This window comes from Heptranchias perlo, unplaced genomic scaffold, assembly GCF_035084215.1.
Source record: "Heptranchias perlo isolate sHepPer1 unplaced genomic scaffold, sHepPer1.hap1 HAP1_SCAFFOLD_301, whole genome shotgun sequence".
NCBI lineage: Eukaryota > Metazoa > Chordata > Chondrichthyes > Hexanchiformes > Hexanchidae > Heptranchias > Heptranchias perlo.
In genome coordinates this window covers 93557-121537 of record NW_027139313.1, presented here as the reverse complement: position 1 = coordinate 121537, position 27981 = coordinate 93557, and the positions used below count along the sequence as shown (strand labels likewise).

At 50.3% G+C, this 27981-nt stretch overlaps 1 protein-coding gene across 1 annotated transcript; it reads right to left on the bottom strand.

Moving 5' to 3' along the window:
• Positions 1–1034: 1034 nt before the first annotated feature.
• Positions 1035–26407, bottom strand: LOC137311122 (E3 ubiquitin/ISG15 ligase TRIM25-like). The gene is made up of 6 exons (XM_067978491.1): positions 25143–26407; positions 18289–18381; positions 17015–17242; positions 15796–15818; positions 14035–14168; positions 1035–4319 (listed from the first exon to the last, which is right to left on the bottom strand). The coding sequence occupies exons 1-6, from the start codon at positions 25701–25703 to the stop codon at positions 3796–3798; spliced, it is 1563 nt and encodes a 520-aa protein (XP_067834592.1). The 5' UTR covers positions 25704–26407; the 3' UTR covers positions 1035–3795.
• Positions 26408–27981: the final 1574 nt, after the last annotated feature.

The window sequence follows — 27981 nt, the reverse complement described above, 5'->3', positions numbered from 1 at the left end:
GGTTGAATAGCTACCAGTGTGTGTGTCCCATGAGTTGTGGGTGTGCGGCTTGCAACAGTGGTGATGTGTGAGGGTGAGAGGAAGCATCTGATTGTAAGAGTTGAGTACTGATGGAAAGAGTTTGTTGGTATGTGGGTGATGGGGGTGTAGTGGGTGGAGCAGTTGGTCGGAGATGCCAAGGACAATTGACCTCACTCATCTTGACCACTCATGGCAAAGCATTGAACTTCTTCCTGCACTGCATCCATGTTCATGGTGCTGTGAGCCTGGCATTGACTTCGTCCCCCGCTGCCTCCCACTGCCTTTTGAGCATATGTCTGGAGGGCCTCTTGTCCTATCGCTACTCCCACCCGCGGATAAAGAATGCCCCTCCTTTATAATAGACTCCAGCATTTTCCCTACGACTGATGTTAGGCTAACCGGTCTGTCGGTCCCTGTTTTCTCTCTCCCTTTTTTAAAATAGTGGGATTACATTTGCCATCCTCCAATCTGCAGGAACTGTTCCATAATCTATAGAATTTTGGAAGATGACAATTAATGCATCCACTATTTCCATGGCTACCTCTTTTATTACTCTGGGATGCAGATTATCAGGCCCTGGGGATTTATCGGCTTTCAGTCCCATTAATTTCTCCAGCACTTTTTTTTTTTACGAATACTAATTTCCTTTAATTCCTAATTAATAAATGCAAGCACAGCCCAGTTGGGCCGAATGGCCTGTTTCTGTGCTGTGGACTCGATGTAATTCTATATAATCACTGCACCACACTTCACTGAACATCCTTCTCCTCATCCTCACACACACAGCACTGTCACAAACTTCACTTACCCACAACTCACACACACTCAGCTATTCCACCATGACAGCCATATTCTCCAAATACCTTCATTTCTGGCAGGAGAATTAGGCCCATTAGTCTAACGTCTGTTGTGGGGAAGTTACTAGAATCTGTTATTAGGGACAGAGTGACTGTAGGGTTTTTAATTTACTCTCTTTACTCTTTAGGGTAATCAGAGGTAAGATCAAACAAGGCTTTAAACTTTTCGAACCAATTGGTTTTATTAACATTAAAATACCAGTTTTACAGATAGAGATTGATACAAGCTTAATTAGAAGCACAACTCGAAACTCAGAATGGCCAATTCTTCTGCTTCGGGAGACTGAGAGGTTAATTCTCCATCACCATCCTGTGCTGTGATCTTCTGGTCTGTCTCTGGTCTCTCTCGTGGACTGTCTCCTTCCATCTCACTAAAATGGCTGGTTTTAGACCCTTCTTGCTGCTCAAAACACACTGTTGTTCCTTTTCCCACTCTCTCTCTTTCCCGTGGTTTAAAACAAGTTGATACGACAGCATCTGATGTTTACAACAGCTTCTCACAGACTTTCAAGGCCTCACCGCTGTCTTATCTTTAACCGTCCAGACAGTCTGCTGAATAAGACTTTTCCAATGTGACCAATCTTCCCAGCATGCTGCCTTGAACAGTCAGTTTAACAGTTCCTTTGTTGAATTAATACTTTTAACCAAACTCAGCTCCTTCAGCAGGTAATTCATAACTGGGATTGAAAAGTCCAAAATCCTTCAGTCTCCCCTCAAGTGAATGTGAGCGATCGAACAACTGACTTTAAATCATTCAATGAATCTGAATTGCACTCACCACAGATAAGGTTAAGAATTGTTGTTACAAGAAGTTTAATCACCGTGACATCGACACAAAAGTTCTTTCAAATACAACAAATGAAAGAAAAGTGTTCCAATCATAACAAGCTGTATAATAACAAAAAGTATAGACATGATTTTCACCCAAGGGTGCTGTCCCACATTATAGACGAGCTCCCACCATTCATGATTCCCAAGGGGAGAGGTCCCCTTTTCAATCTCAGCATTACGTTGTTTCATGTGCACTGTCAGTCTATCAATATTAGGGGTTTTAAACTACAGAAGTAATCTAAGTCTCAATCTTCAACAGCCCCTCCCTCCCCCTCCTTTGTGGGATCCTGGGGGCCATTATCACCCACGATCACCTGAGACACTGACTGTAGACCCCAATTGGTGGGGCAATTTTCCTGTTCATACCTCACACACTCAGTCACTTCCTCGTGTCTAATGAAGTTAAACATCCCATAATATTACCATTTCATGTTGGTCAGGAGCACTGGAGGAACCTTACTGTCCAATAAACTAAAAATCATTACCCCATAAACCATAGATTAAAATTTCCCAGTCTGGTCCAATCTATCAATACATTGACTTAGTTTAGGACAGATGTGTTACCCCCCTGGGCAGTCCCAGAAGCTCTCAGCAATGCCCAGGAGACCCCGGGGGTGGAATTAGTCTCTGGTGTTAGTGCAACACGGGCGATAGTGAATGGACAGCCCATTTTACAACCCGCACGATTTTCCTTTCCACTGAAGTCAGTGTAACTCGGGCTGTCGATTCACCATCGCTGTTTTGAGCTACGGCCAAAGAACAATTTCAACCCCAGCCTCAGATTTTCAGATGTAAGGAATCTTACAACACCAGGTTATAGTCCAACAGTTTTATTTGAAAATCACAAGCTTTCGGAGGCTTTCTCCTTCGTCAGGTGAGTTCGTCACATTCACCTGAGGAAGGGGAAAGCCCCCGAAAGCTTGTGGGATTAAAAATAAAATTGTTGGACTATAACTTGGTGTTGTAAAATTGTTTACAATTGTCAACCCCAGTCCATCACCGGCATCTCCACATCGAGATTAATACAGTCACACCTGTCACTACTATCATTCAGGACTGAGATTAATAGTCACACCTGCCACTACTATCATTCACTACTGAGATTAACAGTCACACCTGACATTTCTATGATTCATTACTGAGATTAATACCACTACAATTATGGAACTAAAGTAGTAAAATTATACAACTGAAGTAGACAATCAATTGTAACACCACGAATTACAAGCAAACTCACCAAAAGTTACTATTTTTAGCGTTAGTGACAGACCCGCACAAAGAAAAGCACAAAGACCCCACGGATCCTTAAAAACAGCAAAGCTTCTGAGCTCCTGACATCATCAGAGGGGGCGGACCCGGGAGTGACATCATCCGAGGGCTGACCCGGGACTGACATCATCAGAGGGCTGACCCGGGACTGACATCATCAGAGGGCTGACCCGGGAGTGACATCATCAGAGGGCTGACCCGGGAGTGACATCATCAGAGGGCTGACCCGGGAGTGACATCATCAGAGGGCTGACCCGGGAGTGACATCATCAGAGGGCTGACCCGGGAGTGACATCATCAGAGGGCTGACCCGGGAGTGACATCATCAGAGGGCTGACCCGGGAGTGACATCATCAGAGGGCTGACCCGGGAGTGACATCATCAGAGGGCTGACCCGGGAGTGACATCATCAGAGGGCTGACCCGGGAGTGACATCATCAGAGGGCTGACCCGGGAGTGACATCATCAGAGGGCTGACCCGGGAGTGACATCATCAGAGGGCTGACCCGGGAGTGACATCATCAGAGGGCTGACCCGGGAGTGACATCATCAGAGGGCTGACCCGGGAGTGACATCATCAGAGGGCTGACCCGGGAGTGACATCATCAGAGGGCTGACCCGGGAGTGACATCATCAGAGGGCTGACCCGGGAGTGACATCATCAGAGGGCTGACCCGGGAGTGACATCATCAGAGGGCTGACCCGGGAGTGACATCATCAGTGGGGCAGACCTGGAAGTGATACAATCATATCCAGCAACCCAGAAGTGACATCTTTCGAGTGGCAGACCCGGGAGTGATGTCAACAGAATCTCAGATTAATTTAACAGTTTTAGGGATTTGTTCCCACAATAAAATGCTGGAAACACGGGTTCAGTGAATGTGGTTTGAAATGTGTGTAAATGTCTCAGTGAGTCAGTGACCCGGTGAAATGACAGAGTCCCGGCCTCGTAGTCTAACTGAACTCGGATCCTGCTGATTGACCAGTTCAATGGGAGGACAGTGAACTGGGAATTGTGATAGGCTCTGAAAGAATCATCATCATAAAAATCCAAACACCAGGATTTCCTGCTGAGCCTAAGATTAGACTCGTCCCCCTCCCTCGCCACACTCCCACACACAATCCCGATTCCCCAGTCCTTCCCATAAGTCTCCACATCCCAGGAATGGGATCCTGAGGAGAAACTCTGGGAGCAGAGGACTTGAGGACGGTCTTTAAACCTCTCTGGGTGAGGTGGGTGGGGCTGTTCCCATTCAGTCCATGTTACTGATCTCAGATCATCAGACAGAACCAAGTTCCAGTTTACTGTCTTTGGATCCAGGCTCATCGGTGACCTTTGCCCTAGAGAGGAGAGAAGAGATTGGTCAGACAGGGTTATTCCACTCAGATCAATGATTGACAGCTGCAGGGTGGGAGTGTCAGTATTTCCCAGACAGTGTCAGCCCCATATTACCTCTTAGACTGGATTCATCCCATGTTAAATCAATGGCCTTCAATCAGAATCCCTGTTAAATAGCAGTGTGTGGGTCCCAGTGCTGTACACTCAGTGCAAACACTGCAGCGGAGACACACAGCAGCAGTCAGTTTAATCACACAAGCCCCTGTCACTGTGCTCACGTTCTCCCAGACACAATGGAGGGGATTCACCGGCACACAACACATCCCACAGACTCACAGTTCCAGCCCCACAATCTCAGCACCGGCTGTACTGGGAACACACAGCTCACAGGAGGCAGGATTCAGTGGGGAATTGAGGGGAATCTGATCTCCCTTCTGTCCATTAAACTGTTGCTCCCTGTTCACTCTGAATTCACCAACACTCCCTCCGGACCCGGGTCTGAGACTCGGACCAATTCCGAGCTGTGAGGAGGGAACAGGAGCAGGAACTCGACCCTCGAATCCCTCACACTGAACCCGGACTGAAGAAACAGCACAGAAAAATAAAGGGTTAAATCAACAAATAAAGGGTTAAATAGAAATTAATGATCCCCGTTTAAGATTATAAACACACCTTGGAATATTCCCGCTCTCCCCCCTGATCCCAGTCCCCTGCTCGATGACGATCCCTGGGACAGGGGCTGCCCCTGTTGAGCTGATTCTGCCTCCTCCCCAGAGCACAGATACTGACAGCCCTGTGAGGGACGGTGTCCCTTTAAGAGACACACTGATTGGCTGTGTGTAACTCTGCTGTTAGCGAAGGGTTAATCAAATGGGACTGTTATTGATTCCTCTTTATATTAATGTAACTGTGTTCAGTAACTTTTCAATTGGAACTGATCTGACCAGCAGTTTGATTCTCCCTTTGATATGGACAGACCCTGTAACAAGACCTTAGGAGGCGTGTCGGTGCGAGTGGAACGGCATCTTGTAAACTCTTCGTCTTTGCACTTCACAGGGACATGAGAGAGGTGGGAATGGTGGTTCGTTGTCTGTAATGTTGAAGCTGGTTGTATTGATACATAAACAGCTGTCTGTAAAGGCCCCCCTGGAAGGAGACCCCTGTCGAAAGGAACACGGCCCAGTGTGAGGAACAGCAACACGTGCACTGGAGGGTTAGAATGTCTTTGATGGTTCTGTAACTGACCTCATCCTAAGGATTTGATTGACAGATCAATCAGGATGTGGAAATCATTGACAGGGGACATGAAAGGAACAAGAGGTAATACTAAAACATAACAGGATTGGGAAAAACGATAAACAGTCGGAGTGGGAAGAGAGAGCTCAGAATCTGATGGGGCCTGACCAGCCAACCATTTCACTGTTAACGTGTGGATTCTCTGGGTTAAAAACTCCTGAGTGCTGTTGTTGTGTGTGTTTAATTATTGTCAATAATAGTTATCATTTGCTTAATAAACCTGTGACTATCCACCCGTATCATAGAATCGTTACAGCACAGGAGGAGGCCAATCGGCCCATCGAGCCTGTGCTGGCTCTTTGTCAGGACAATCCAGTTAGTCCCATTCCCCGGTCTCTCTCTGTAGCCCTGCAAATTTCTTCTCTTCAAATATTGATCAAATTCCTTTTTGAAGGCCACGATTGAATCTGCCTCCACCACCCCCTGGCAGTGTATTCCAGATCCCAACCTCTCGCTGCGTTAAAAAGATTTTCCTCACGTCGCCATTGGTTCTTTTGCCAATCGCCTTAAATCTGTGTCCTCTGGTTCTCGACCCTTCCACCAATGGGAACAGTGTCTCTTTATTTACTTTATCTAAACCCGTCATGATTTGAAACACTTCTATCCAATCTCCTCTTGTCCACGTGACTATTAAGTCACTGACCAGAGCGGAGCGGACCCCGAGGTGAGAGACCCGAGAGCGGGGATAAAAGGAGGGGCGACCTGAGACCCGAGAACAGAGCGGCGGCAGACCTGAGAGGGACCAGAGCCAGGACCATAGCGCCATGGGTGACTCGGCTGTACAGGGGGAGGGGGAGGGGGAGGGGGAGGGGGAGAAGGTCAGGAGAGCAACAGTGATAGGGGATTCTATAGTTATGGGAACAGGCAGGCATTTCTGCAGCCACGGACGCGAGTCCAGGATGGTATGTTGCCTCCATGGCACCATGGTCAAGGATGTCACTGAGCGTCTGCAGAGCATTCTGGAGGGGGAGGGTGAACTTCCAGAAGTCGTAGTCCATATCAGTATCGACGACATAGGTAGAAAGAGGGATGAGGTCCTGCAGGCAGATTTTAAGGAGTTAGGAAAGAGATTAAGAAGCAGGACATCAAAGGTAGTAATCTCCGGATTACTCCCAGTGTCATGCGCCAGTGAGTATAGAAATAGGAAAATAGAGCAGATGAATGTGTGGCTGGAGAGATGGTGCAGGAGGGAGGGCTTCAGATACCTGGGTTACTGGGACTCGTGCTGGGGGAGGTGGGACCTGAACAGGCCGGAGGGGTTGAACCTCAATGGAGCTGGGACCAATGTCCTCGCGGGGTGGTTTGCTTATGCTGTGGGGGAGGGTTTAAACTAATTTGGCAGGGGGATGGGCACCAGGATGTAGTATTGGAAAAGAGAAACAAGGGGCACAAAGGATCGGGAGAGACAGACAGCAATAGAGCAAGAAATAGTACAGTATTAGGTGGGATCAGACAAGGAGAGAGTCGAAGAAAGTCTAAGACTGGTTTACAGTGTATGTGTGTAAACACACGAAGTGTGGTAAACAAGGTCAGTGAACTGCAGGCACAAATAGTCACACGGGAATATGATGTCATGGCGATAACGGAGACCTGGCTCAAAAAAGGGCAGGATTGGATACTAAATATTCCTGGATACAAGGTTTTCAGGAAAGAGAGGGAAGGAAAGGAAGGAGGGGGGAGGCAATATTGATTAAGGTGAATAATGCAATGCTGGAGAGAGGATGTCCTGGAGGGGGCAAGGACAGAATCTATTTGGTTAGTTAAGAAACAATAGAGGTGCCATTACACTACTGGGAGTATTCTATAGGCCACCAACTAGTGGGAACGATACAGAGGAGCAAATTTGCAGGGAAATTACAGAGAGGTGCAAAAGCTTTAGAGTAGTGATAATGGGGGACTTCAACTATCCTAATATAGTCTGGGTTAATAATAATTTAAGGGGCAAAGAGGGGGAGGAATTTTTGAAATGTGTTCAGGAGAACTTTCTTGATCAGTACGTATCCAGCTCAATGAGAAAGGAGGCATTGCTGGAGTTGGTTCTAGGGAATGAGGCGGGCCAAGTGGAGCAAGTGTCAGTGGGGGAGCATTTAGGGAACAGCAATCATAATATCATAAGGTTTAGAATAGCTATGGAAAAGGGCACGCACCACTCGAAAGTAAAAATACTCAATTGGAGGAGGGCCAATTTCAGTGGGATGAGAACAGATCTGGCCCAGGTAAATTGGAATCAAAGATTGGCAGGCAAAACTGTAATTGAACAGTGGGCAGCTTTTAAGGAGGAGATGGTTCGGGTACAGTCTAGGTACATTCCCACGAGGGAGAAAGGTAGGGCAACTAAAGCCAGAGCACCCTGGATGACAAAAGAGATAGAGAGTAAGTTCAAACGGAAAAAAGGGACGTATGGCAGATGTCAAGTGAGAACCAGGCAGAATATGGAAAGTTCAGAGGGCAAGTGAAAAAGGAAATAAGAGGGGCAAAGACAGAGTATGAGAATAGACTGGCCAACATAAAAAGGAATCCAAAAGTCTTCTACAGGCATGTAAACAGTAAACAGGTAGTAAGAGGAGGGATGGGGCCGGTTAGAGACCATAAAGGAGACCTACTCATGGAGTCATAAAACTGAACGGACCACCCGGCATTAGACCACGAGGCACCGGACACGACAAAGGAAAACCAAGCCCAGTTGACCTTGCAAAGTCCTCCTCACTAACATCTGGGGACTTGTGCCAAAATTGGGAGAGCTGTCCCACGGACTAGTCAAGCAACAACCTGACAAAGCCATACACTCAGAATAATCCTTTCAGCCAACGTCCCAGACTCTTCCATCACCATCCCTGGGTATGTCCTGTCCCACCGGCAGGACAGACCGACCAGAGGTGGCGGTACAGTGATATACAGCAAGCAGGGAGTGGCCCTGGGAGCCCTCAACATTGACTCTGGACCCCATGAAATCTCATGGCATCAGGTCAAACATGGGCAAGGAAACCTCCTGCTGATTACCACTTACCGCTCTCCCTCAGCTGATGAATCAGTCCTCCTCCATGTTGAGCACCATTTGGAGGCAGCACCGAGGGTAGCAAGGGCACAGAATGTATTCTGGGTGGGGGACTTCAATGTCCATCACCAAGAATGCCTCGGTAGCACCACTACTGACCGAACTGGCCGAGTCCTGAAGGACATAGCTGCTAGACTGGGCCTGCGGCAGGCGGTGAGCGAACCAACATGAGGGAAAAACCTACTTGACCTCGTCCTCACCAATCTACCTGTCCATGACAGTGTTGGTAGGAGTGACCACCGCACAGTCCTTGTGGAGATGAAGTCCCGTCTTCACACTGAGGACACCAAGCATCGTGTTATGTGCACTACCACCGTGCTAAATGGGATAGATTCAGAACAGAACTAGCAGCTCAAAACTGGGCATCCACGAGGCGCTGTGGGCCATCAGCAGCAGCAGAATTGTATTCCAGCACAATCTGTAACCTCATGGCCCGGCATATTCTTCACTCTACTATTACAACAAGCCAGGGAATCAACCCTGTTTCAATGAGGAGTGTAGAAGAGCTTGCCAGGAGCAGCACCGGGCATACCGAAAAATGAGGTGCCAACCTGGTGAAGCTACAACACAGGATGACATGCATGCTAAACAGTGGAAGCAACATGCTATAGACAGAGCTAAGCGATTCCACAACCAATAGATCAGATCAAAGCTCTGCAGTCCTGCCACATCGAGTCGTGAACGGTGATGGAAAATTAAACAACTAATGGGAGGAAGAGGCTCTCTGAACATCCCCATCCTCAATGATGGCTGAGTCTAGCACGTGAGTGCAAAAGACAAGACTGAAGCGTTTGCAACCATCTTCAGCCAGAAGTGCAGAGTGGATGATCCATCTTGGCCTCCTCCCGATATCCCCACCATCACAGAAGCCAGTCTTCAGCCAATTCGATTCATTCCACGTGATATCAAGAAACGGCTGAGTGCACTGGATACAGCAAAGGCGATGGGCCCTGACAACATCCTGGCTGTAGTGCTGAAAACTTGTGCTCCAGAACTAGCCGCGCCTCTAGCCAAACTGTTCCAGCACAGCTACAACACTGGCATCTACCCGACAATGTGGAAAATTGCCCAGGTATGTCCGATCCACAAAAAGGAGGACAAATCCAATCCGGCCAATTACCGGCCCATCAGTCTACTCTCAATCATCAGCAAAGTGATGGAAGATGTCGTCGACAGTGCTATCAAGCAGCACTTACTCACCAATAACCTGCTCACCGATGCTCAGTTTCGGTTCCGCCAGGACCACTCGGCACCAGACCTCATTACAGCCTTGATCCAAAAATGAATAAAAGAGCTCAATTCCAGAGGTGAGGTGAGAGTGACTGCCCTTGACATCAAGGCAGCATTTGACTGAGTATGGCACCAAGGAGCCCAAGTAAAATTGAAGTCAATGGGAATCAGGGGGAAAACTCTCCAGTCGCTGGAGTCATACCGAGCACAAAGGAAGATGGTAGTGGTTGTTGGAGGCCAATCATCTCAGCCCCAGGACACTGCTGCAGGAGTTCCTCAGGGCAGTGTCCTCGGCCCAAACATCTTCAGCTGCTTCATCAATGACCTTCCCTCCATCATAAGGTCAGAAATGGGGATGTTCGCTGGTGCTTGCAAAGTGTTCAGTTCCATTCGCAACCCCTCAGATAATGAAACAGTCCGTGCCTGCATGCAGCAAGACCTGGACAACGTCCAGGCTTGGGCTCCTAAGTGGCAAGTAACATTCGCACCAGACAAGTGCCAGGCAATTACCATCTCCAAAAAGAGAGAGTCGAACCACATCCCCTTGACATTCAACGGCATTACCATCACCGAATCCCCCACCATCAACATCCTGGGGGTCACCATTCACCAGAAACTTAACTGGACCAGCCACATAAATACTATGGCTACAAGAACAGGTCAGAGGCTGGGTATTCGGTGGAGAATGATTCACCTCCTGACTCCCCAAACTCTTTCCACCATCTACAAGGCACAAGTCAGGAGTGTGATGGAATACTCTCCACTTGCCTGCACGAGTGCAGCTCCAACAACACTCAAGAAGCTCGACACCATCCAGGACAAAGCAGCCCGCTTGATTGGCACCCCATCCACCACCCTAAACATTTACTCCCTTCACCACCGGCGCACTGTGGCTGCAGTGTGTACCATCCACAGGATGCACTGCAGCAACTCGCCAAGGCTTCTTGGACAGCACCTCCCAAACCCGCGACCTCTACCACTAGAAGGACAAGGGCAGCAGGCACATGGGAACAACACCACCTGCACGTTCCCCTCCAAGTCACACACCATCCCGACTTGGAAATATATCACCGTTCCTTCATCGTCACTGGGTCAAAATCCTGGAACTCCCTTCCTAACAGCACTGTGGGAGAACCTTCACCACACGGACTGCAGCGGTTCAAGAAGGTGGCTCACCACCACCTTCTCAAGGGCAATTAGGGATGGGCAATAAATGCCGGCCTCGCCAGCAATGCCCACATCCCATGAACGAAGAGAAAAAATGAGGGCATGGCCAAGGTACTGAATGAGTACATTGCATCGATCTTTACCAAGGAAGAAGATGCTGCCAGAGTCTCCGTAAAGGAAGATAAAGTTGAGACACTGGATGGGCTAAAAATTGATAAAGAAGAGGTACTTGAAAAGCTCGCTGACTTAAAGTAGATAAGTCACCCACTCTGAATGGGATGCATCCTTGGATGCTGAGGGAAGTAAGGGTGGAAATTGTGGAGGTACTGGCCATAATCTTCCAAACATCCATAGATACAGGGGTGGTGCCAGAGGTCTGGAGAATTGCAAATGTTACACCCTTGTTCAAAAAGGAGTGTAAGGATAAACCCAGCAACTATAGGCCAGCCAGTTTAATCTCAATGATGCGGAAACTTTTAGAAACTATAATCCAGGACAGAATTAATAATCAGTTGGATGAGTGTGGATTGATTAGGGAAAGCCAGCACGGATCTGTGAAAGGCAAATCGTGTTTAAGTAACCTGATAGAGTTTTTTGATAAGGTAACAGAGAGGGTAGATGAGGGCAATGCAGCTGATGTGGTGTATATGGACTTTCAAAAGGCATTTGATAAAGTGCCACATGGTAGGCTTATCATCAAGATTGCGGCCCGTGGAATAAAAGGGGCAGTGGCAACATGGATACAGAATTGGCTAAGTGACAGGAAACAAAGAGCAGTGGTGAACGGTTGTTTTTCGGACTGGAGGGAGGTGTACAGTGGTGTTCCCCAGGGGTCGGTGCTGGGACCACTGCTTTTTTTGATATATATTAATGACTTGGGTGTACAGGGCACAATTTCAAAATTTTCAGTTGACACAAAACTTGAAGGGTCGTGAACAGTGAGGAGGATAGTGATAGACTTCAAGAGGATATAGACAGGCTGGCAGCATGGGCGGACATATGGCAGATGAAATTTAATGCAGAAAAATGTAAAGTGATACATTTCAGTACGAAGAACGAGGAGAGGCAATATAAACTAGAGGGCACAACTCATAAAGGGTACAGGAACGAGAGATCTGGTGGTATATGTGCACAATTCGTTGAAATTTGCAGAGCAGGTTGAGAACACGGTTAATAAAGCATACGGGATCCTTGGCTTTATAAATGGAGGCATAGAGTACAAAAGTATGGAAGTCATGATGAACCTTTATTAAACACTGGTTCGGCCACAACTGGAGTATTGTGTCCAGCTCTGGGCACTGCACTTCAGGAAAGACGTGAAGACCTTAGCGAGGGTGCAGAAGAGATTTACTCGAATGATTCCAGGGATGAGGGACTTCAGTTACGTGGATAGACTGGAAAAGCTGTGGTTGTTCTCCTTGGAACAGAGAAGAGTTGTGAGGAGATTTGATCGAGGTTTTCAAAATCATGAAGGGTCGAGACGGAGTAGATATGGAGAAACTGGTCCCATTGGGGGAAGGGTCAAGAACCAGAGGACATAGATTTAAGGTGATTGGCCAAAGAACCAAAGGTGACATGAGGAAAAACATTTTCACACAAGTGGTTAGGATCTGGAATGCACTGCCCGAGGGGGTGGTGGAGGCAGATTCAACCATGGCCTTCAAAAGGGAACTGGATAAGTACTTGAAAGCAAAAAATTTGCAGGGTTACGGGGAAAGGGCGGGGGAGTGGGACTAGCTGGATTGCTCTTGCATAGAGCAGGCACTGACTCGATGCGTCGAATGGCCTCCTTCCGTGCTGGAACCTTTCGAGGATTCTATGAGAACCGACTGGTAATTTTGTCCCGGATTATCGTTTCTAAAAGATTCCCCACCATCGACGTTAAACTGACTGGCCTGGAGTTTCCGGATGTTTCCTTACACCCTTGTTCAAAAATTTGCAGTTGAATTTGCAATTCTCCAGTCCTCTGGCACCACCCCCTGATCTAATGAGGATTGGAAGATTCGGGCCAGTACCTCCGCAATTTCCACCCTTATTTACCTCAGCAACCTCGGATGCATCCCATCCGGACCGTGTGACTTATCTACTTTAAGTATAGCCAACCTTTCTAGTACCTCCCCTTTATCAAATTTCACCCCATCCATTATCTCAACTACCTCCCCTTTTATTGTGACTTTGGCAGCATCTTCTTCCTTGGTAAAGACAGATGCAAAGTATTAATTTAGTACCTCGGCCATGCCCTCTGCCTCCATGCGTAGGTCTCCTTTTACGTCCTTAATTGGCCCCACCCCTCCCCTTACCCCCCGTTTACTGTTTATATGCCCACAGAAGACTTTTGGATTCCCTTTTCTCTTAGCTGCCAGTCTATTCTCATACTCTCTCTTTGCCCCTCTTATTTCCTTTTTCACTTCCGCTCTGTATTTTCTATTTTCAGACTGGTTCTCACTTGTATTATCAACCTGACATCTGTCACACACCCGCTTTTTCTGATTCATCTTACTCTCTATCTCTTTCGTCATCCAGGGAGCTCTGGCTTTAGTTACCCTACCTTTCCCCCTCATGGGAATGTACCCAGACTGTACCCAAACTATCTCCTCTTTAAAGGCCGCCCATTGATCAATTACAGTTTTGCCTGCAAATCTTTGATTCCAATTTATCCGGGCCAGATCCGTTGTCAATCCACTGTAATACTGTCGACCCCATTATATTGAGCAGGAACTTATCAGTAAGAACATCGTTCCTCTAACCCGCCCCTCCCTGACCCATGGGGGGGGTGGTGAAGCTCTGGCCCATTACAGTGAGGAATGTTTAAAGCAGGTGTTACTGGGGACTGAGGATTAATCTCAGGCTCCTAATCCACACACACAGGGACCTGATATTAAAGTTCGGGGATATTCCCAACTGTCTGAACACAACTAACCCGACCTGCTCTCAGTCCCTTATATTGGAGAAAAGCTGCACATTCTTACCAATGATTCCCAGTATGTCTGAGTGATACTTTCCCGATCCATTCAGCCTCTTCTGGATAAGTTGAGATATATTGGACAGGTTCAGGGTGAGCGCTGGAACATCTGGGTCTGTGACTCTCTGAGTCTCAGTCACTCTGGAATGAAAGAGGAGAGAATGTTTTCATCAGTGGGGACATTTCAGATCCGAAACCCAGAGGGGAACGAGTGATCAGTGCAACAACCTGCACCCCTTCTAATGCTCGTACTGAGACCCCGCAGCAACCCATCCTGAAAATGGCAGAATCCCGGGATTTGCAGTCTCCCTGCATTCACACTGATCTCCACACGTGCAGTGGGATCCTGGTTTGCTGCCACTTCAGCTCAGTTTGTGATTTTCAAAGCCATCTGTGTTCAGTCCAGTTTCTCTGTACTGGAGCCCACATCTTTCCATTATTAATAATTATTATTATCCTGAGAGTCTCCAGTCTGTGCTCCCCCCTCTCTGCAGGATCACACTCTCTACAATCATGTGAAGTGAGGAGAGGAGAAGGAACAGCCTCCCAGGGACCTGGGATCAGTGGGATTCCCTCACAGAGGGTCCAGTCACACTGACATTACTGGGAAATCTCAGCACTCACTCATTTCTCTGTTAGTGGATGGAATGAGCCAATCACAACACATTTTACTGTCACTGACACTGGGACGTGCCCCTCTCCTCACTTCTCCATGGGCTGGTTGATAGTGAGAATCCCTACGTGGTCAGTTTTCGGTAAAATATTAAAATGTCTACGTGGCAAAGAAGCAGAACGCAAAATGGTTAGAAAGGGTTAATTAGTTAGTAACTGAGATTGGTACAGGTGGCCTGGCCTCCTGCTGGGCCATATGTTTGCGTAGTCAGCAGGTTTGCATGGTCTTATCAATGTAGAGTCTTTGATGTGATTCAAGGACTGGTCTGAATGTCTCCATGTTTATGGCAGATCAATATAGGTAACGAGCTTAGCCAAAGTTGAAAGACATTCCAGGTTGGGAGATAAGGAACAGAAGGGACAGGGAAGAACATTCCAAGTTGGAAGGTGAGGAAGTATCCCCTTTGATGTCTAACAGCAACATGATCAGCACATGGACGATTTATGATTGGCCGGAAATAATGTAACCTCGCATGGCAACCTATGCCCGGCTTATGATTGGTGTTGACCCTCGTTAAGTATGTTCCAACCCTATTGATTTGTATAAAAAAGTGTGGATTTCTGTATGTTTTTGTTCTTGCTCTGCCAGCATAGAGGGACGCTATCAGGAGTCCAAATCAATGCTGCAGACTAAGAACCCTGCTATTAAAGTTGTGTTGAACTTTAAAATGTATTCGACTTCAGTTATTACTGAACCAGACTGAGGGGAAAGAATCCGGATCGTCAACAGGACAAGCCAATCACACAGCACTTACTGACCCAATGGAATAAAGCTGTCACTGACACACATGGAGCCTTTCGGAAGCCTCGGTTAGATACAGGTCACTGCAGGTTTCTCTCTCTCTCACTTCCTGTCTGACAGGTTCCTGAGAAGCTCGACACACCGATGGAACAGCACAGGTCACTCCCATTTCCCACAGGCTGCCTGAGCCAATAACCCCTCAAGCCACAGTTAAACATCACTCAATATTCCCACCATTTGAAAGCACCTTATCTGGGAAGGTTTCCAAGCGGTGATTCTACTTTCACTCTTCTCCCAGATACAGGGGAAGGTTCCCTATCAGCAGCAGGTACTGTATGACTGAGAGGAACTTACCTGGAAAGGAGCTGCTTCGAGTTCTGTGAATAAAGAGAGGAGATCAAATCAGTCAACGAACAAATCAACACCCAATGGAACCAAAGAGTGAATTTGGGATTGAGAGTAAAGAGTTCAGTGTATAACAGTAGGTGGGGCCAGTAACAGGAATGGGCAATAATCCCACATTTCACTGCACTCCATCCTGGGGCAGCGCCAACACTCCCAGGGCAGGGCTGAGGGGGCAGCGCCAACACTCCCAGGGCAGGGCCGAGGGGGCAGCGCCAACACTCCCAGGGCAGGGCCGAGGGGGCAGCGCCAACACTCCCAGGGCAGGGCCGAGGGGGCAGCGCCAACACTCCCAGGGCAGGGCCGAGGGGGCAGCGCCAACACTCCCAGGGCAGGGCCGAGGGGGCAGCGCCAACACTCCCAGGGCAGGGCCGAGGGGGCAGCGCCAACACTCCCAGGGCAGGGCCGAGGGGGCAGCGCCAACACTCCCAGGGCAGGGCCGAGGGGGGCAGCGCCAACACTCCCAGGGCAGGGCCGAGGGGGCAGCGCCAACACTCCCAGGGCAGGGCCGAGGGGGCAGCGCCAACACTCCCAGGGCAGGGCCGAGGGGGCAGCGCCAACACTCCCAGGGCAGGGCCGAGGGGGCAGCGCCAACACTCCCAGGGCAGGGCCGAGGGGGCAGCGCCAACACTCCCAGGGCAGGGCCGAGGGGGCAGCGCCAACACTCCCAGGGCAGGGCCGAGGGGGCAGCGCCAACACTCCCAGGGCAGGGCCGAGGGGGCAGCGCCAACACTCCCAGGGCAGGGCCGAGGGGGCAGCGCCAACACTCCCAGGGCAGGGCCGAGGGGGCAGCGCCAACACTCCCAGGGCAGGGCCGAGGGGGCAGCGCCAACACTCCCAGGGCAGGGCCGAGGGGGCAGCGCCAACACTCCCAGGGCAGGGCCGAGGGGGCAGCGCCAACACTCCCAGGGCAGGGCCGAGGGGGCAGCGCCAACACTCACAGGGCAGGGCCGAGGGGGCAGCGCCAACACTCCCAGGGCAGGGCCGAGGGGGCAGCGCCAACACTCCCAGGGCAGGGCCGAGGGGGCAGCGCCAACACTCCCAGGGCAGGGCCGAGGGGGCAGCGCCAATGCTGGACCCACCAACAATCTTCAAACAATTCAGCCCTCTCACCAGCCTCACAGAAACGCCCCATTCCCCAGACATGGCCCTGTTTATATTGAAGATGTACCTGAATAAAGGAGAGAGGGTCCCTCTGTACCAGACTCTGGGTTTCTCTATCCATTAATTGAATCTGTTCCATCCCATTTAATGCTTCAGAACAGCTTCTAATCTGAGAGAGAGCTCGGAGCCCCTCCTCATCGATCAGTTTCAGCGCGTATTCTTCATCTTCTTCCAGCTGTCTCCTCCATTCAGAGAAGCTCTTCGATAGCTTTCCTTTCAGCTCATTGATTCGTGTCTGAAACCCAAACCAACTCTCATTACAAACGGCCCTTCCACACAGCTCTTACCCTGAGCACACGGCACTTTCCAGGGACGGGACAGTTTGTTTCAATCACTACTCGATCACCCGTTAAAGATAGACAAGCAGTTGTGGGGAGGGTCTACTGGGAGAGAAAACAGAGTTTAACGAGTGTTGTCTTGAGCGTTGAGTTTAAAAGAAAGATCACCGTATTTATACTGTGTATGGCATTGCCACCTGGTTCATCCACACCTGGAGTGATGGGTCCAGTTTTGGTGCCCACACCTGGTGAAGGACATCGAGACTCTGGAGAGGATGGTGGCCAGAATGACACGTAGTCTGATGGATTTTAGTTCTCAGGATCGGCTCCAAGAGGGAGGGCGATTTAGATTTTTAAAATGATCGAGGGATTATTGGACTCACTCGTTGGGTGAGGTACTTGAGATGGATCGGGATGGTGGGACTAGAGGGCCTGTGTATAAAATCCATAGGCACAGAGTTAGGTTAGACCCCAGAATCCTCGATCTCTGGAACAAACTCCCTGAACATGTCGGGGGTATGGAGTCACTCCCACCCTTTAAAAGGGAGCTGGGGAGGAATTTCCCAGAGTTTGTCCTGAATTGTCTGCAGGTGTTTTTTCTCTCTTCTGTTTGCCTTTCCCAGGTGAGTACATGGTTCGGGGTGGATCAGTGGTGTGTGTGATTGAACCCTGTCTGCATGGGGCAGGCTCGCTGGGACGAATGGTCTTTTCTTCCTCTTCCTTTCTCTGTTCATCTGATACAGGCTTCAGGGCAAGTCTCCAACTTCCAGCCTCTGACTGTGTCCGTTTCAGTAAATCCAGTGCCCAAGTGATGTAATAATATTCCCTGGGAGGTGCAGGGAGAGTTAAGCAGCTCCCCCTCACATCAAACACACGGGGAACTCAGTGTAATCAGTGACTCGGCCCCAACACAACCAGTCTGGTTTGGAAGGCCTGTTTCTGATGTGCTCATTGACTCAGCGGGGAGAGAAACCCTTTCTAAATCCAGTCCCACTTTACCCACCTTTATTTCAGCTTCTGATCTCTCCAAGTCTCGCTGTTTGCTGGAACCATTCTGCTGGACTTGAAGCTTCTCGATTTCTCTCTCCAATTCTTCCTGTAAAGGCAATTAGGAAGTCTTTAAAATAACAGGGCTTTGGTGAGACTACACCTGGAGTACCGTGTACAGTTTTGGTCTCCTTACCTAACGAAGGATATACTTGCCTTAGAGGCAGTTTCACGAAGATTCACTGGATTGATTCCTGGGATGAGAGGGTTGTCCTATGAGGAGAGATTGAGTACAATGGGCCTATACTCTCTGGAGTTTAGAAGATTGATAGGTGATCTCATTGAAACATGGAAGATTCTGAGAGGGCTTGACAGGGTCGATGCTGAGAGGTTGTTTCCCCTGTCTAGAATTTGGTGGCATAGTCTCAGGATAAGAGGTCGGCCAATTAGGACTGAGATGAGGAGAAATTTCTTCACTCAGAGGGTTGGAATTCTCTACCCCAGAGGGCTGTGGATGCTCAGTCGTTGAGTATGTTCGAGACTGAGATCTATAGATTTTTAGACTCTAAGGGAATGAAGGGGTATGGGGATCTGGCGGGAAAGTGGAGTTGAGGTTGAAGATCAGCCATGATCTTTTGTATGGCGGAGCAGGCTCGAGGGGCCGTATGCTCCTTTTCCTTATGTTCTTATATCAACAACCTGCATTTATATCGCGCTTTTAACGTAGTAAAACCTCCCAAGGCTCTTCACAGGAGAGTCATCACACAAAAATTGACACCGAGCCAAAGAAGGAGACTTTAGCACAGGTGACAAAATGCTTGGTTAAAGAGGTAGGTTTTAAGGAGAGTCTTAGAGGAGGAGAGGGAGAGGTGGAGAGACGGAGAGGTTTGGGGAGGGAAATCCAGAGCTTAAGGCCGAGACTGCTGAAGGCACGGCCGCCAATGGTGGGGCAAAGGAATTTGGGCATGCACAAGAGGCCAGAATTGGAGGAACGCAGAGTTCTCGGAAGGTTGTAGAACTGGAGTAGGTTACAGAGATAGGAAGGGTGAGGCCATGGAGGGATTTGAACGCAAGGATGAGAATTTTATAATCGAGGCGTTGCCGGACTGGGAGCCAATACAGGTCAGCGAGCACATGGGTGATGGGTGAACGGGACTTGGTACAAGTTGGGATATGGGCAGCAGAGTTTTGGATGAGCTCATATTTAAGAAGGGAGGTCGGCCAGGAAAGCATTGGAATAGTCAAGTCTGGAGATAACAAAAGCATGGATGAGGGTTTCTGTAGCTGATGGGCTGAGGCAGGGGTGGACACAGTCGATATTCCGGAGGTGGAAGTAGGTGGTCTTAGTGATGGAGAGGATATGGGGTCGGAAGCTCAGCTCAGGGTCAAATAGGACGCTGAGATTGCGATAAGTCTGGTTTAGCCTGAGACAGTGGCAGGGAGGGGGATGGAATAGGTGGCTAGGGAACGGAGTTTGTGGCCGGGGGCAGGGAGTGTCTCAGACAATGGCTTCAGTCTTCCCAATTAATTGGAGGAAATTTCGACTCATCCAGGACTTGATGTTGGACCATCAGTGTGAGAAATCAGAGGCAGTGGATGGGTCGAGTGAGGTCGTGCTGAGGTAGAGCTGGGTGTCATCAGTCTCAGTGTGGAACCTCACAATGTGTTTTCAGATGATGTCGCCGTGGGGCAGCATGCAGATGAGAAATAGGAGGAGGCCAAGGATAGATCCATGGGGGACTCCAGAGGTATCGGGGGGTGGGGAGAGAAGCCATTGTCGGAGATTCTTTGGCTACGACTGGATAGATCGGAATGGAACCGGGCGAGGGCAGTCCCACTCAGCTGGACAAAAGGACAGGCGTTGGAGGACGATGGTGTGGTCAACCATGTCAAAGGCTGCAGACAGGTGGAGAAGGATGAGGAGGGATAGTTCACCACGGCCACAGTCACAAAGGATCTCATTTGTGACTTTTTAGTCGGGCCGTTTCAGTACAGTGGCAGAGGTGGAATCCTGATTGGAGAGGTTCAAACGTGGAGTTGCGGGAAAGACTGCCACAGATTTGGGAGGTGACAACACGTACAAGGACTTGAGAGGAAAGGGAGATTGGAGATGAGGTGGCAGCCTGCAAGGACAGAGGGGTCTAGGGTGAGTTTTTTGAGGAGGGAGGTGATGACAGCAGATGTGAAAGAGAGTGGGACAGTACCTGAAGAGAGGGAACTATTTACAATATCAGCTAGCATAGGGGCCAGGAAGGACATAAGAACATAAGAAATAGGAGCAGGAGTAGGCCATACGGCCCCTCGAGCCTGCTCCGCCATTCAATAAGATCATGGCTGATCTTCGACCTCAACTCCACTTGCCCGCCCTATCCCCATATCCCTTGATTCCCTTCGTGTCCAAAAATCTATCGATCTCAGTCTTGAATATACTCAATGACTGAGCATCCATAGCTCTCTGGGATCGAGAATTCCAAAGATTCACAACACTCAGTGAAGAAATGTTTCCTCATCTCGGTCCGAAATGGCCGACTAGGACTCCGAGTTCTAGTCTCTCCAGCCAGGGGAAACAGTCTCTCAGCATCTACCCTGTCAAGCCCTCTAAGAACGTGATATGTTTCAATGCGATCATCTTTCATTCTACTCAATACCAGAGAGAATACAGGCCCATTCTACTCAATCTCTCCTCAGAGGACAACCCTCTCATCCCAGGAACCAATCTAGTGAAACTTCTTTGCACCCCCTCAAAAGCAAGTATATCCTTCCTTAGATCAGGAGATTGAAACTGGACACAGTACTCCAGGTGTGGTCTCACCAGAGCCTTATATCATTGCAGCAAGACCTCCTTACTCTTATACTCCAACCCCCTTGCAATAAAGGCTAACACACCATTTGGGGAAGTTGGGTGGTCAGTAATTTACCGGGAATAGGGTCGAGAGAGCAGGAGGTGGGTCTCATGAACAAGGTGAGCATGGAGAGGGCATGAGGAGAGATAGGAGATAAATTAGAGCGCGATGTGAGTTCAGGGCTAGGGCGGGGGGAACCTTGGGGGAAGTTTGGTTTGGTGGGCTAGGGGAAGGGAGGGAAGAGGCGGAGGCAGCTGAACGGATCACATAGAATGGACAGCACAGGAACAGGCCATTCGGCCCAACAGGTGTACGCCAGTGTTTATGCTCCACACGAGCCTCCTCCCATTTTACTTCATCTAACACCATCAACTTATCCTTCTATTCCTTTCTCCCTCATGTGTTTATCAGCCTCCCTGTAAATGGTATCTATGATATTCGCCTCAACTACTCCTTGTGGTAACACGCTCCACATTCGAACTACTCTCTGGTAAAGAAGTTTCTCCTGAATTCCCTCTTGGATTTATTCGTGACAGTCTTATATTTATGGCCCCTTGTTGACCAAAGGACCAAGGATGGTCTCTCGAGAGGTGGATCAGGAATTCTAATATTTTAATCAGGTTGCCAGCCTCAGATTTTAGCTGCCATCTGGATTTAATGGCTGTGGGACGGGATTTCCAGGGCTCGGGAAACCTGCCAGTTGAAGGGAAGCGGGAGCTGCCGGATCCAGCAGGTAAGTGCTTTTCCAGCACTGCTTGTGGGCCAGGAGGAGCAGGAGCGAGCTCTCCCGCGGACCTTCAAGCAAACCTGCCGCCATCTCTCCCCCACCCCCACGATCGGGCTACACACTTCACTATCTGCCTCCCTCCCAACAATTGGCCAAACCCCCGCCGATCTCAAAGCCCCTGGTGGTCTCTGTCCCCCCGCCATTTCATCCCCCGTAATCTCACACTCCCGGGTGTGATCTCACAATCCCCCGCTGAGTAAACCAATTCCATTGAGGTACTCCCTCCCCTCAAATAATGGACTCAGTGTCTGGGCCCCGAGCAGAAATATTCCCTTCTGTGGCTCTCAGTAAAGAGGCGCTCCCTACCCTGTATAAACTGAGTAACCACACACACTGGCTTCTTTTCACACTGACTCACCATGTGCTGCCAGACTGGGCCTGCGGCAGGTGGTGAGCGGACCAACATGAGGGAAAGACCTACTTGACCTCGTTCTCACCAATCTACCTGTCGCAGGTGCATCTGTCCATGACAGTATTGGTAGGAGTGACCACCGCACAGTCCTCGTGAAGACAAAGTCCCGTCTTCGCACTGAGGACACCATCCAACATGTTGTGTGGCACTATCACCGTGCTAAATGGGATAGATTCAGAACAGATCGAGCAGCTCAAAACTGGGCATCCATGAGGTGCTGTGGGCCATCAGCAGCAGCAGAATTGTATTCCAGCACAATCTGTAACCTCATGGCCCGGCAAATTCCTCACTCTACCATTACCAACAAGCCAGGGGATCAACCCTGGTTCATTGAGGAGTGCAGAAGAGCATGTCAGGAGCACCACCAGGCGTACCTAAAAATGAGATGCCGACCTGGTGAAGCTACAACTCAGGACTACATGCATGCTAAACAGCAGAAGCAACATGCTATAGACAGAGCTAAGCAATTCCACAACCAATGGATCAGATCAAAGCTCTGCAGTCCGACCACATCCAGTCTGAATGGTGGTGGAAAATTAAACAACTAATGGGAGGGGGAGGCTCTGTAAACATCCCCATCCTCAATGATGGCAGAGTCCAGCATGTGAGTGCAAAAGAATAGGCTGAGGCATTGCAACCATCTTCAGCCACAAGTGCCGAGTGGATGATCCATCTCAGCCTCCTCCCGATATCCCCACCATCACAAAAGCCAGTCTTCAGCCAATTCGATTCACTCCACGTGATATCAAGAAACGGCTGAGTGCACTGGATACAACAAAGGCTTTGGGCCCCGACAACATCCCGGCTGTAGTGCGAAAGGCGTGCGCTCCAGAACTAGCCGCGCCTCTAGCCAAACTGTTCCAGTACAGCTACAACACTGGCATCTACCCGACAATGTGGAAAATTGCCCAGGTATGTCCTGTCCACAAAAAGAAGGACAAATCCAATCCGGCCAATTACCGCCCCATCAGTCTACTCTCTATCATCAGCAAAGTGATGGAAGGTGTCGTCGACGACGCTATCAAGCGGCACTTACTCACCAATAACCTGCTCACCGATGCTCGGTTTGGGTTCCGCCAGGACAACTCAGCTCCAGACCTCGTTACAGCCTTGGTCCAAACCTGGACAAAAGAGCTGAATTCCAGAGGTGAGGTGAGAGTGACTGCCCTTGACATCAAGGCAGCATTTGATCGAGTGTGGCACCAAGGTGCCCGAGTAAAATTGAAGTCAATGGGAATCAGGAGGAAAACTCTCCAGTGGCTGGAGTCATACCTAGCACAAAGGAAGATGGTAGTGGTTGTTGGAGGCCAATCATCTCAGCCCCAGGACATTGCTGCAGGAGTTCCTCAGGGCAGTGTCCTAGGCCCACCATCTTAGCTGCTTCATCAATGACCTTCCCTCCATCATAAGGTCAGAAATGGGGATGTTTGCTGATGATTGCACAGTGTTCAGTTCCATTCGCAACCCCTCAAAATAATGAAACAGTCCGTGCCTGCATGCAGCAAGACCTGCACAACATCCAGGCTTGGGCTGATAACTCGCAAGTAACATTCGCACCAGACAAGTGCCAGGCAATGACCACCTCCACTTTACATTCAATGGCATTACCATCATCAAATCCCCCACCATCAACATCCTGGGGGTCATCATTGAACAGAAATTTAACTGGACCAGCCATATAAATACTGTGGCTACAAGAGCAGGTCAGAGGCTGGGTAGTCTGCAGCGATTGACTCACCTCCTGACTCCCAAAGCCTTTCCATCATCGACAAGACACAAGTCAGGGGTGTGATGAAATACTCTCCACTTGCCTGGATGAGTGCAGCTCCAACAACACTCAAAAAGCTCGACACCATCCAGGACAATGCAGCCCGCTTGATTGGCACCCCATACACCCTTCACCACCGGCGCACCATGGCTGCAGTGTGTACCATCCACAGAATGCACTGCAGCAACTCACCAAGGCTTCTTCGACAACACCTCCCAAACCCCTAATCTCTATCACCTGGAAGGACAAGAGCAGCAGGCACATGGGAACACCACCACCTGCACGTTCCCCTCCAAGTCTCACACCATCCTGACTTGGAAATATATCGCTGTTCCTTCATCATCGTTGCATCTAAATCCTGGAACTCCCTAACTTACAGCACTGTGTGAGAACCTTCACCACACAGACTGCAACGGTTCAAGAAGGCGGCTCACCACCACCTTCCCAAGGGCAATTAGGGATGGGCAATAAATGCTGGCCTCGCCAGTGACGCCCACATCCCATGAACAAATAAAAAACAAATTTTCACACGGACTCAGCTCCTCCATTTCCAGGAATCAGCCGAGGGGAAAGGGAGACAGACTCAGTCACACCAGCATTTCTCAAACACCAATTCCCTCTTGTTGTGAGAAACAGTTTCTCCCCCCACCGGTGATGGTCCTCTCCCTGCTGGTCAGATGGCAGAATACCCCAGCGTCACACAGGGCTAAAACATGCTCTGCTCCACAGCCCTATGCCATGGAGGGCCAGTTCTCACAGGTGCCCACACAGTGAATTACTGAGCTCTACAGTGCCCTCACCAGGAGGGGCTGAGTGTGGGTGAGGGGCAGTTACCCTGGGCCACTCTCACACCCTCCCAGAGCCCACCCTGTTCTCTCAGACAGACTAAGAGAAATGAGAGGGAGCAAATCTGACTGACAAACAGCTGTAAACCCAGACCCGGGCAGCAAGAAAACACTGGGCTAAATCAGCACTGTCTGCAATCAGTTCTAATTAATGTTGGTCATTCACAGGAAAATTCTCCCTCACTGTATTTAATATCGGGATTTGTGTCACTCACCTTAATTGCAGCTTGTGCCTGATCCAGGCTCAGCAGTGTGTGGGATTTATGTTTCCCTATTATTACACAAGAAACACACACACACTCTGCATCATCTTCACAGTAGTATTCAAGGATCTTCTTATGGTCAACGCACTGCCTGTCTTTAAGGTCAGCTACAGGCTCGATGAGGGTGTGTCCACTGAAGGCCTTGTTCAGCAGATGTGGTTTTAAATGATGGGAGCAAAGAGATATTTCACATTTCAGACACGTCTTCACAGCTGGGGATGGATTCTCGACACAGTAATCGCAGACGACACGGGCTGAATCAGCAGCAGGCTGTGACCGCTTGTATTTTTCCACAATATTACACAGCGTGAAGTTTCTCTCCAGACTGGGCCTGGGGTTGAATTTCCGGTGACACTGAGGACACTCAAACCCTTCTGGGCCTGGTGACTGGGCCCAAACTCCCTCAATACATTTCAAACAGAAACTGTGCTGACAGGACAACACCACCGGGTCCTGGTACACCTGGAGACACACAGCACAGGTTAATTCATCCTCGAAAGCTCCGGGCTCCATTCCTCCAGCTCCTGAAGCAGCTTTCACACAGAACAAGAGAGAGCGAGGAACCAGAGCAGGAAGTGAAATTCTTATAAACACTCGGTGCCGGGAGTGACGGGGCAGCAAACTGGGCCCAGTGAACACAAACCGAAAATAATCAGCTCAGAACAGACCCAGAATGGGACAAGAAACAAATTAAACCGGAGATAAAGAGGAAAAAATCCGGGATCGTCTCTAAACCCCGCCGTTCCCACACGGACTGTCCGGGCCGGGCCCGGGATCGTCTCTAAACCCCGCCGTTCCCACACGGACTGTCCGGGCCGGGCCCGGGATCGTCTCTAAACCCCGCCGTTCCCACACGGACTGTCCGGGCCGGGCCCGGGATCGTCTCTAAACCCCGCCGTTCCCACACGGACTGTCCGGGCCGGGCCCGGGATCGTCTCTAAACCCCGCCGTTCCCACACGGACTGTCCGGGCCGGGCCCGGGATCGTCTCTAAACCCCGCCGTTCCCACACGGACTGTCCGGGCCGGGCCCGGGATCGTCTCTAAACCCCGCCGTTCCCACACGGACTGTCCGGGCCGGGCCCGGGATCGTCTCTAAACCCCGCCGTTCCCACACGGACTGTCCGGGCCGGGCCCGCCCGCCATTTCCTCCTCTCGAGGGCGACAGTTGCTCTTTGAATCTCGGGAACCGCCTCTCTGACTGACGCGCATGCGCGGGGCTCCTCCCGGCCGGCCGCGCCTGCGCACCGCGCTGCCCTTCAGTGAGCGCGGCCCCGGGTTGTGTTTTTATTGAAAGCCCCGAGCCCCGCAGCGCTGAAGATCATTGATCCCCAACCTCTCTCTGGACAGGCTGGAAACGGCGGATCAGCACCGCTCCCCCACCCCCGGGGGCACTGGGCCCGGGCCGGAGCAGAGCGAGGGAGGGACGGGCAATGTGGAGCCTGGAGAGGCGGCTCCACCCCCCGGGGGAACCTGGGGCTCTTCCAGCACCAACAGGCCCGGACACTGCGGCCTCTCCACACAGAGCCGCAAACTACAGCGGCGCTGCTCGGACTCGGCCTTTGGGCTGAGCGGGGAGTCATCTCCCTGTGAGCGGGCTGATGAGAGCAGGAGCTGCGGGACTGTGGAATTGGACAGCAGCTTTCGGCACAATAATCTCCACTGGAAATGGTGGGGAGTGGGTTAGAGCCCAGAACAGGGAGGGAATGGAGAGAGAGAGAGTGTAGGGGGAGGGAATGGAGAGAGAGAGAGTGTAGGGGGAGGGAATGGAGAGAGAGAGAGTGTAGGGGGAGGGAATGGAGAGAGAGAGAGTGCAGGGGGAGGGAATGGAGAGAGAGAGAGTGTAGGGGGAGGGAATGGAGAGAGAGAGAGTGTAGGGGGAGGGAATGGAGAGAGAGAGAGTGTAGGGGGAGGGAATGGAGAGAGAGAGAGTGCAGGGGGAGGGAATGGAGAGAGAGAGAGTGTAGGGGGAGGGAATGGAGAGAGAGAGAGTGTAGGGGGAGGGAATGGAGAGAGAGAGAGTGTAGGGGGAGGGAATGGAGAGAGAGAGAGTGTAGGGGGAGGGAATGGAGAGAGAGAGAGTGTAGGGGGAGGGAATGGAGAGAGAGAGAGTGTAGGGGGAGGGAATGGAGAGAGAGAGAGTGTAGGGGGAGGGAATGGAGAGAGAGAGTGTAGGGGGAGGGAATGGAGAGAGAGAGAGAGTGTAGGGGGAGGGAATGGAGAGAGAGAGAGTGTAGGGGGAGGGAATGGAGAGAGAGAGAGTGTAGGGAGAGGGAATGGAGAGAGAGAGAGAGTAGGGGGAGGGAATGGAGAGAGAGAGAGAGTGTAGGGGGAGGGAATGGAGAGAGAGAGTGTGTAGGGGGAGGGAATGGAGAGAGAGAGAGTGTAGGGGGAGGGAATGGAGAGAGAGAGAGAGTGTAGGGGGAGGGAATGGAGAGAGAGAGAGAGAGTGTAGGGGGAGGGAATGGAGAGAGAGAGAGAGTGTAGGGGGAGGGAATGGAGAGAGAGAGAGAGTGTAGGGGGAGGGAATGGAGAGAGAGAGAGAGTGTAGGGGGAGGGAATGGAGAGAGAGAGTGTAGGGGGAGGGAATGGAGAGAGAGAGAGTGTAGGGGGAGGGAATAGAGAGAGAGAGAGAGAGAGTGTAGGGGGAGGGAATGGAGAGAGAGAGAGAGAGTGTAGGGGGAGGGAATGGAGAGAGAGAGAGAGTGTAGGGGGAGGGAATGGAGAGAGAGAGAGAGTGTAGGGGGAGGGAATGGAGAGAGAGAGTGTGTAGGGGGAGGGAATGGAGAGAGA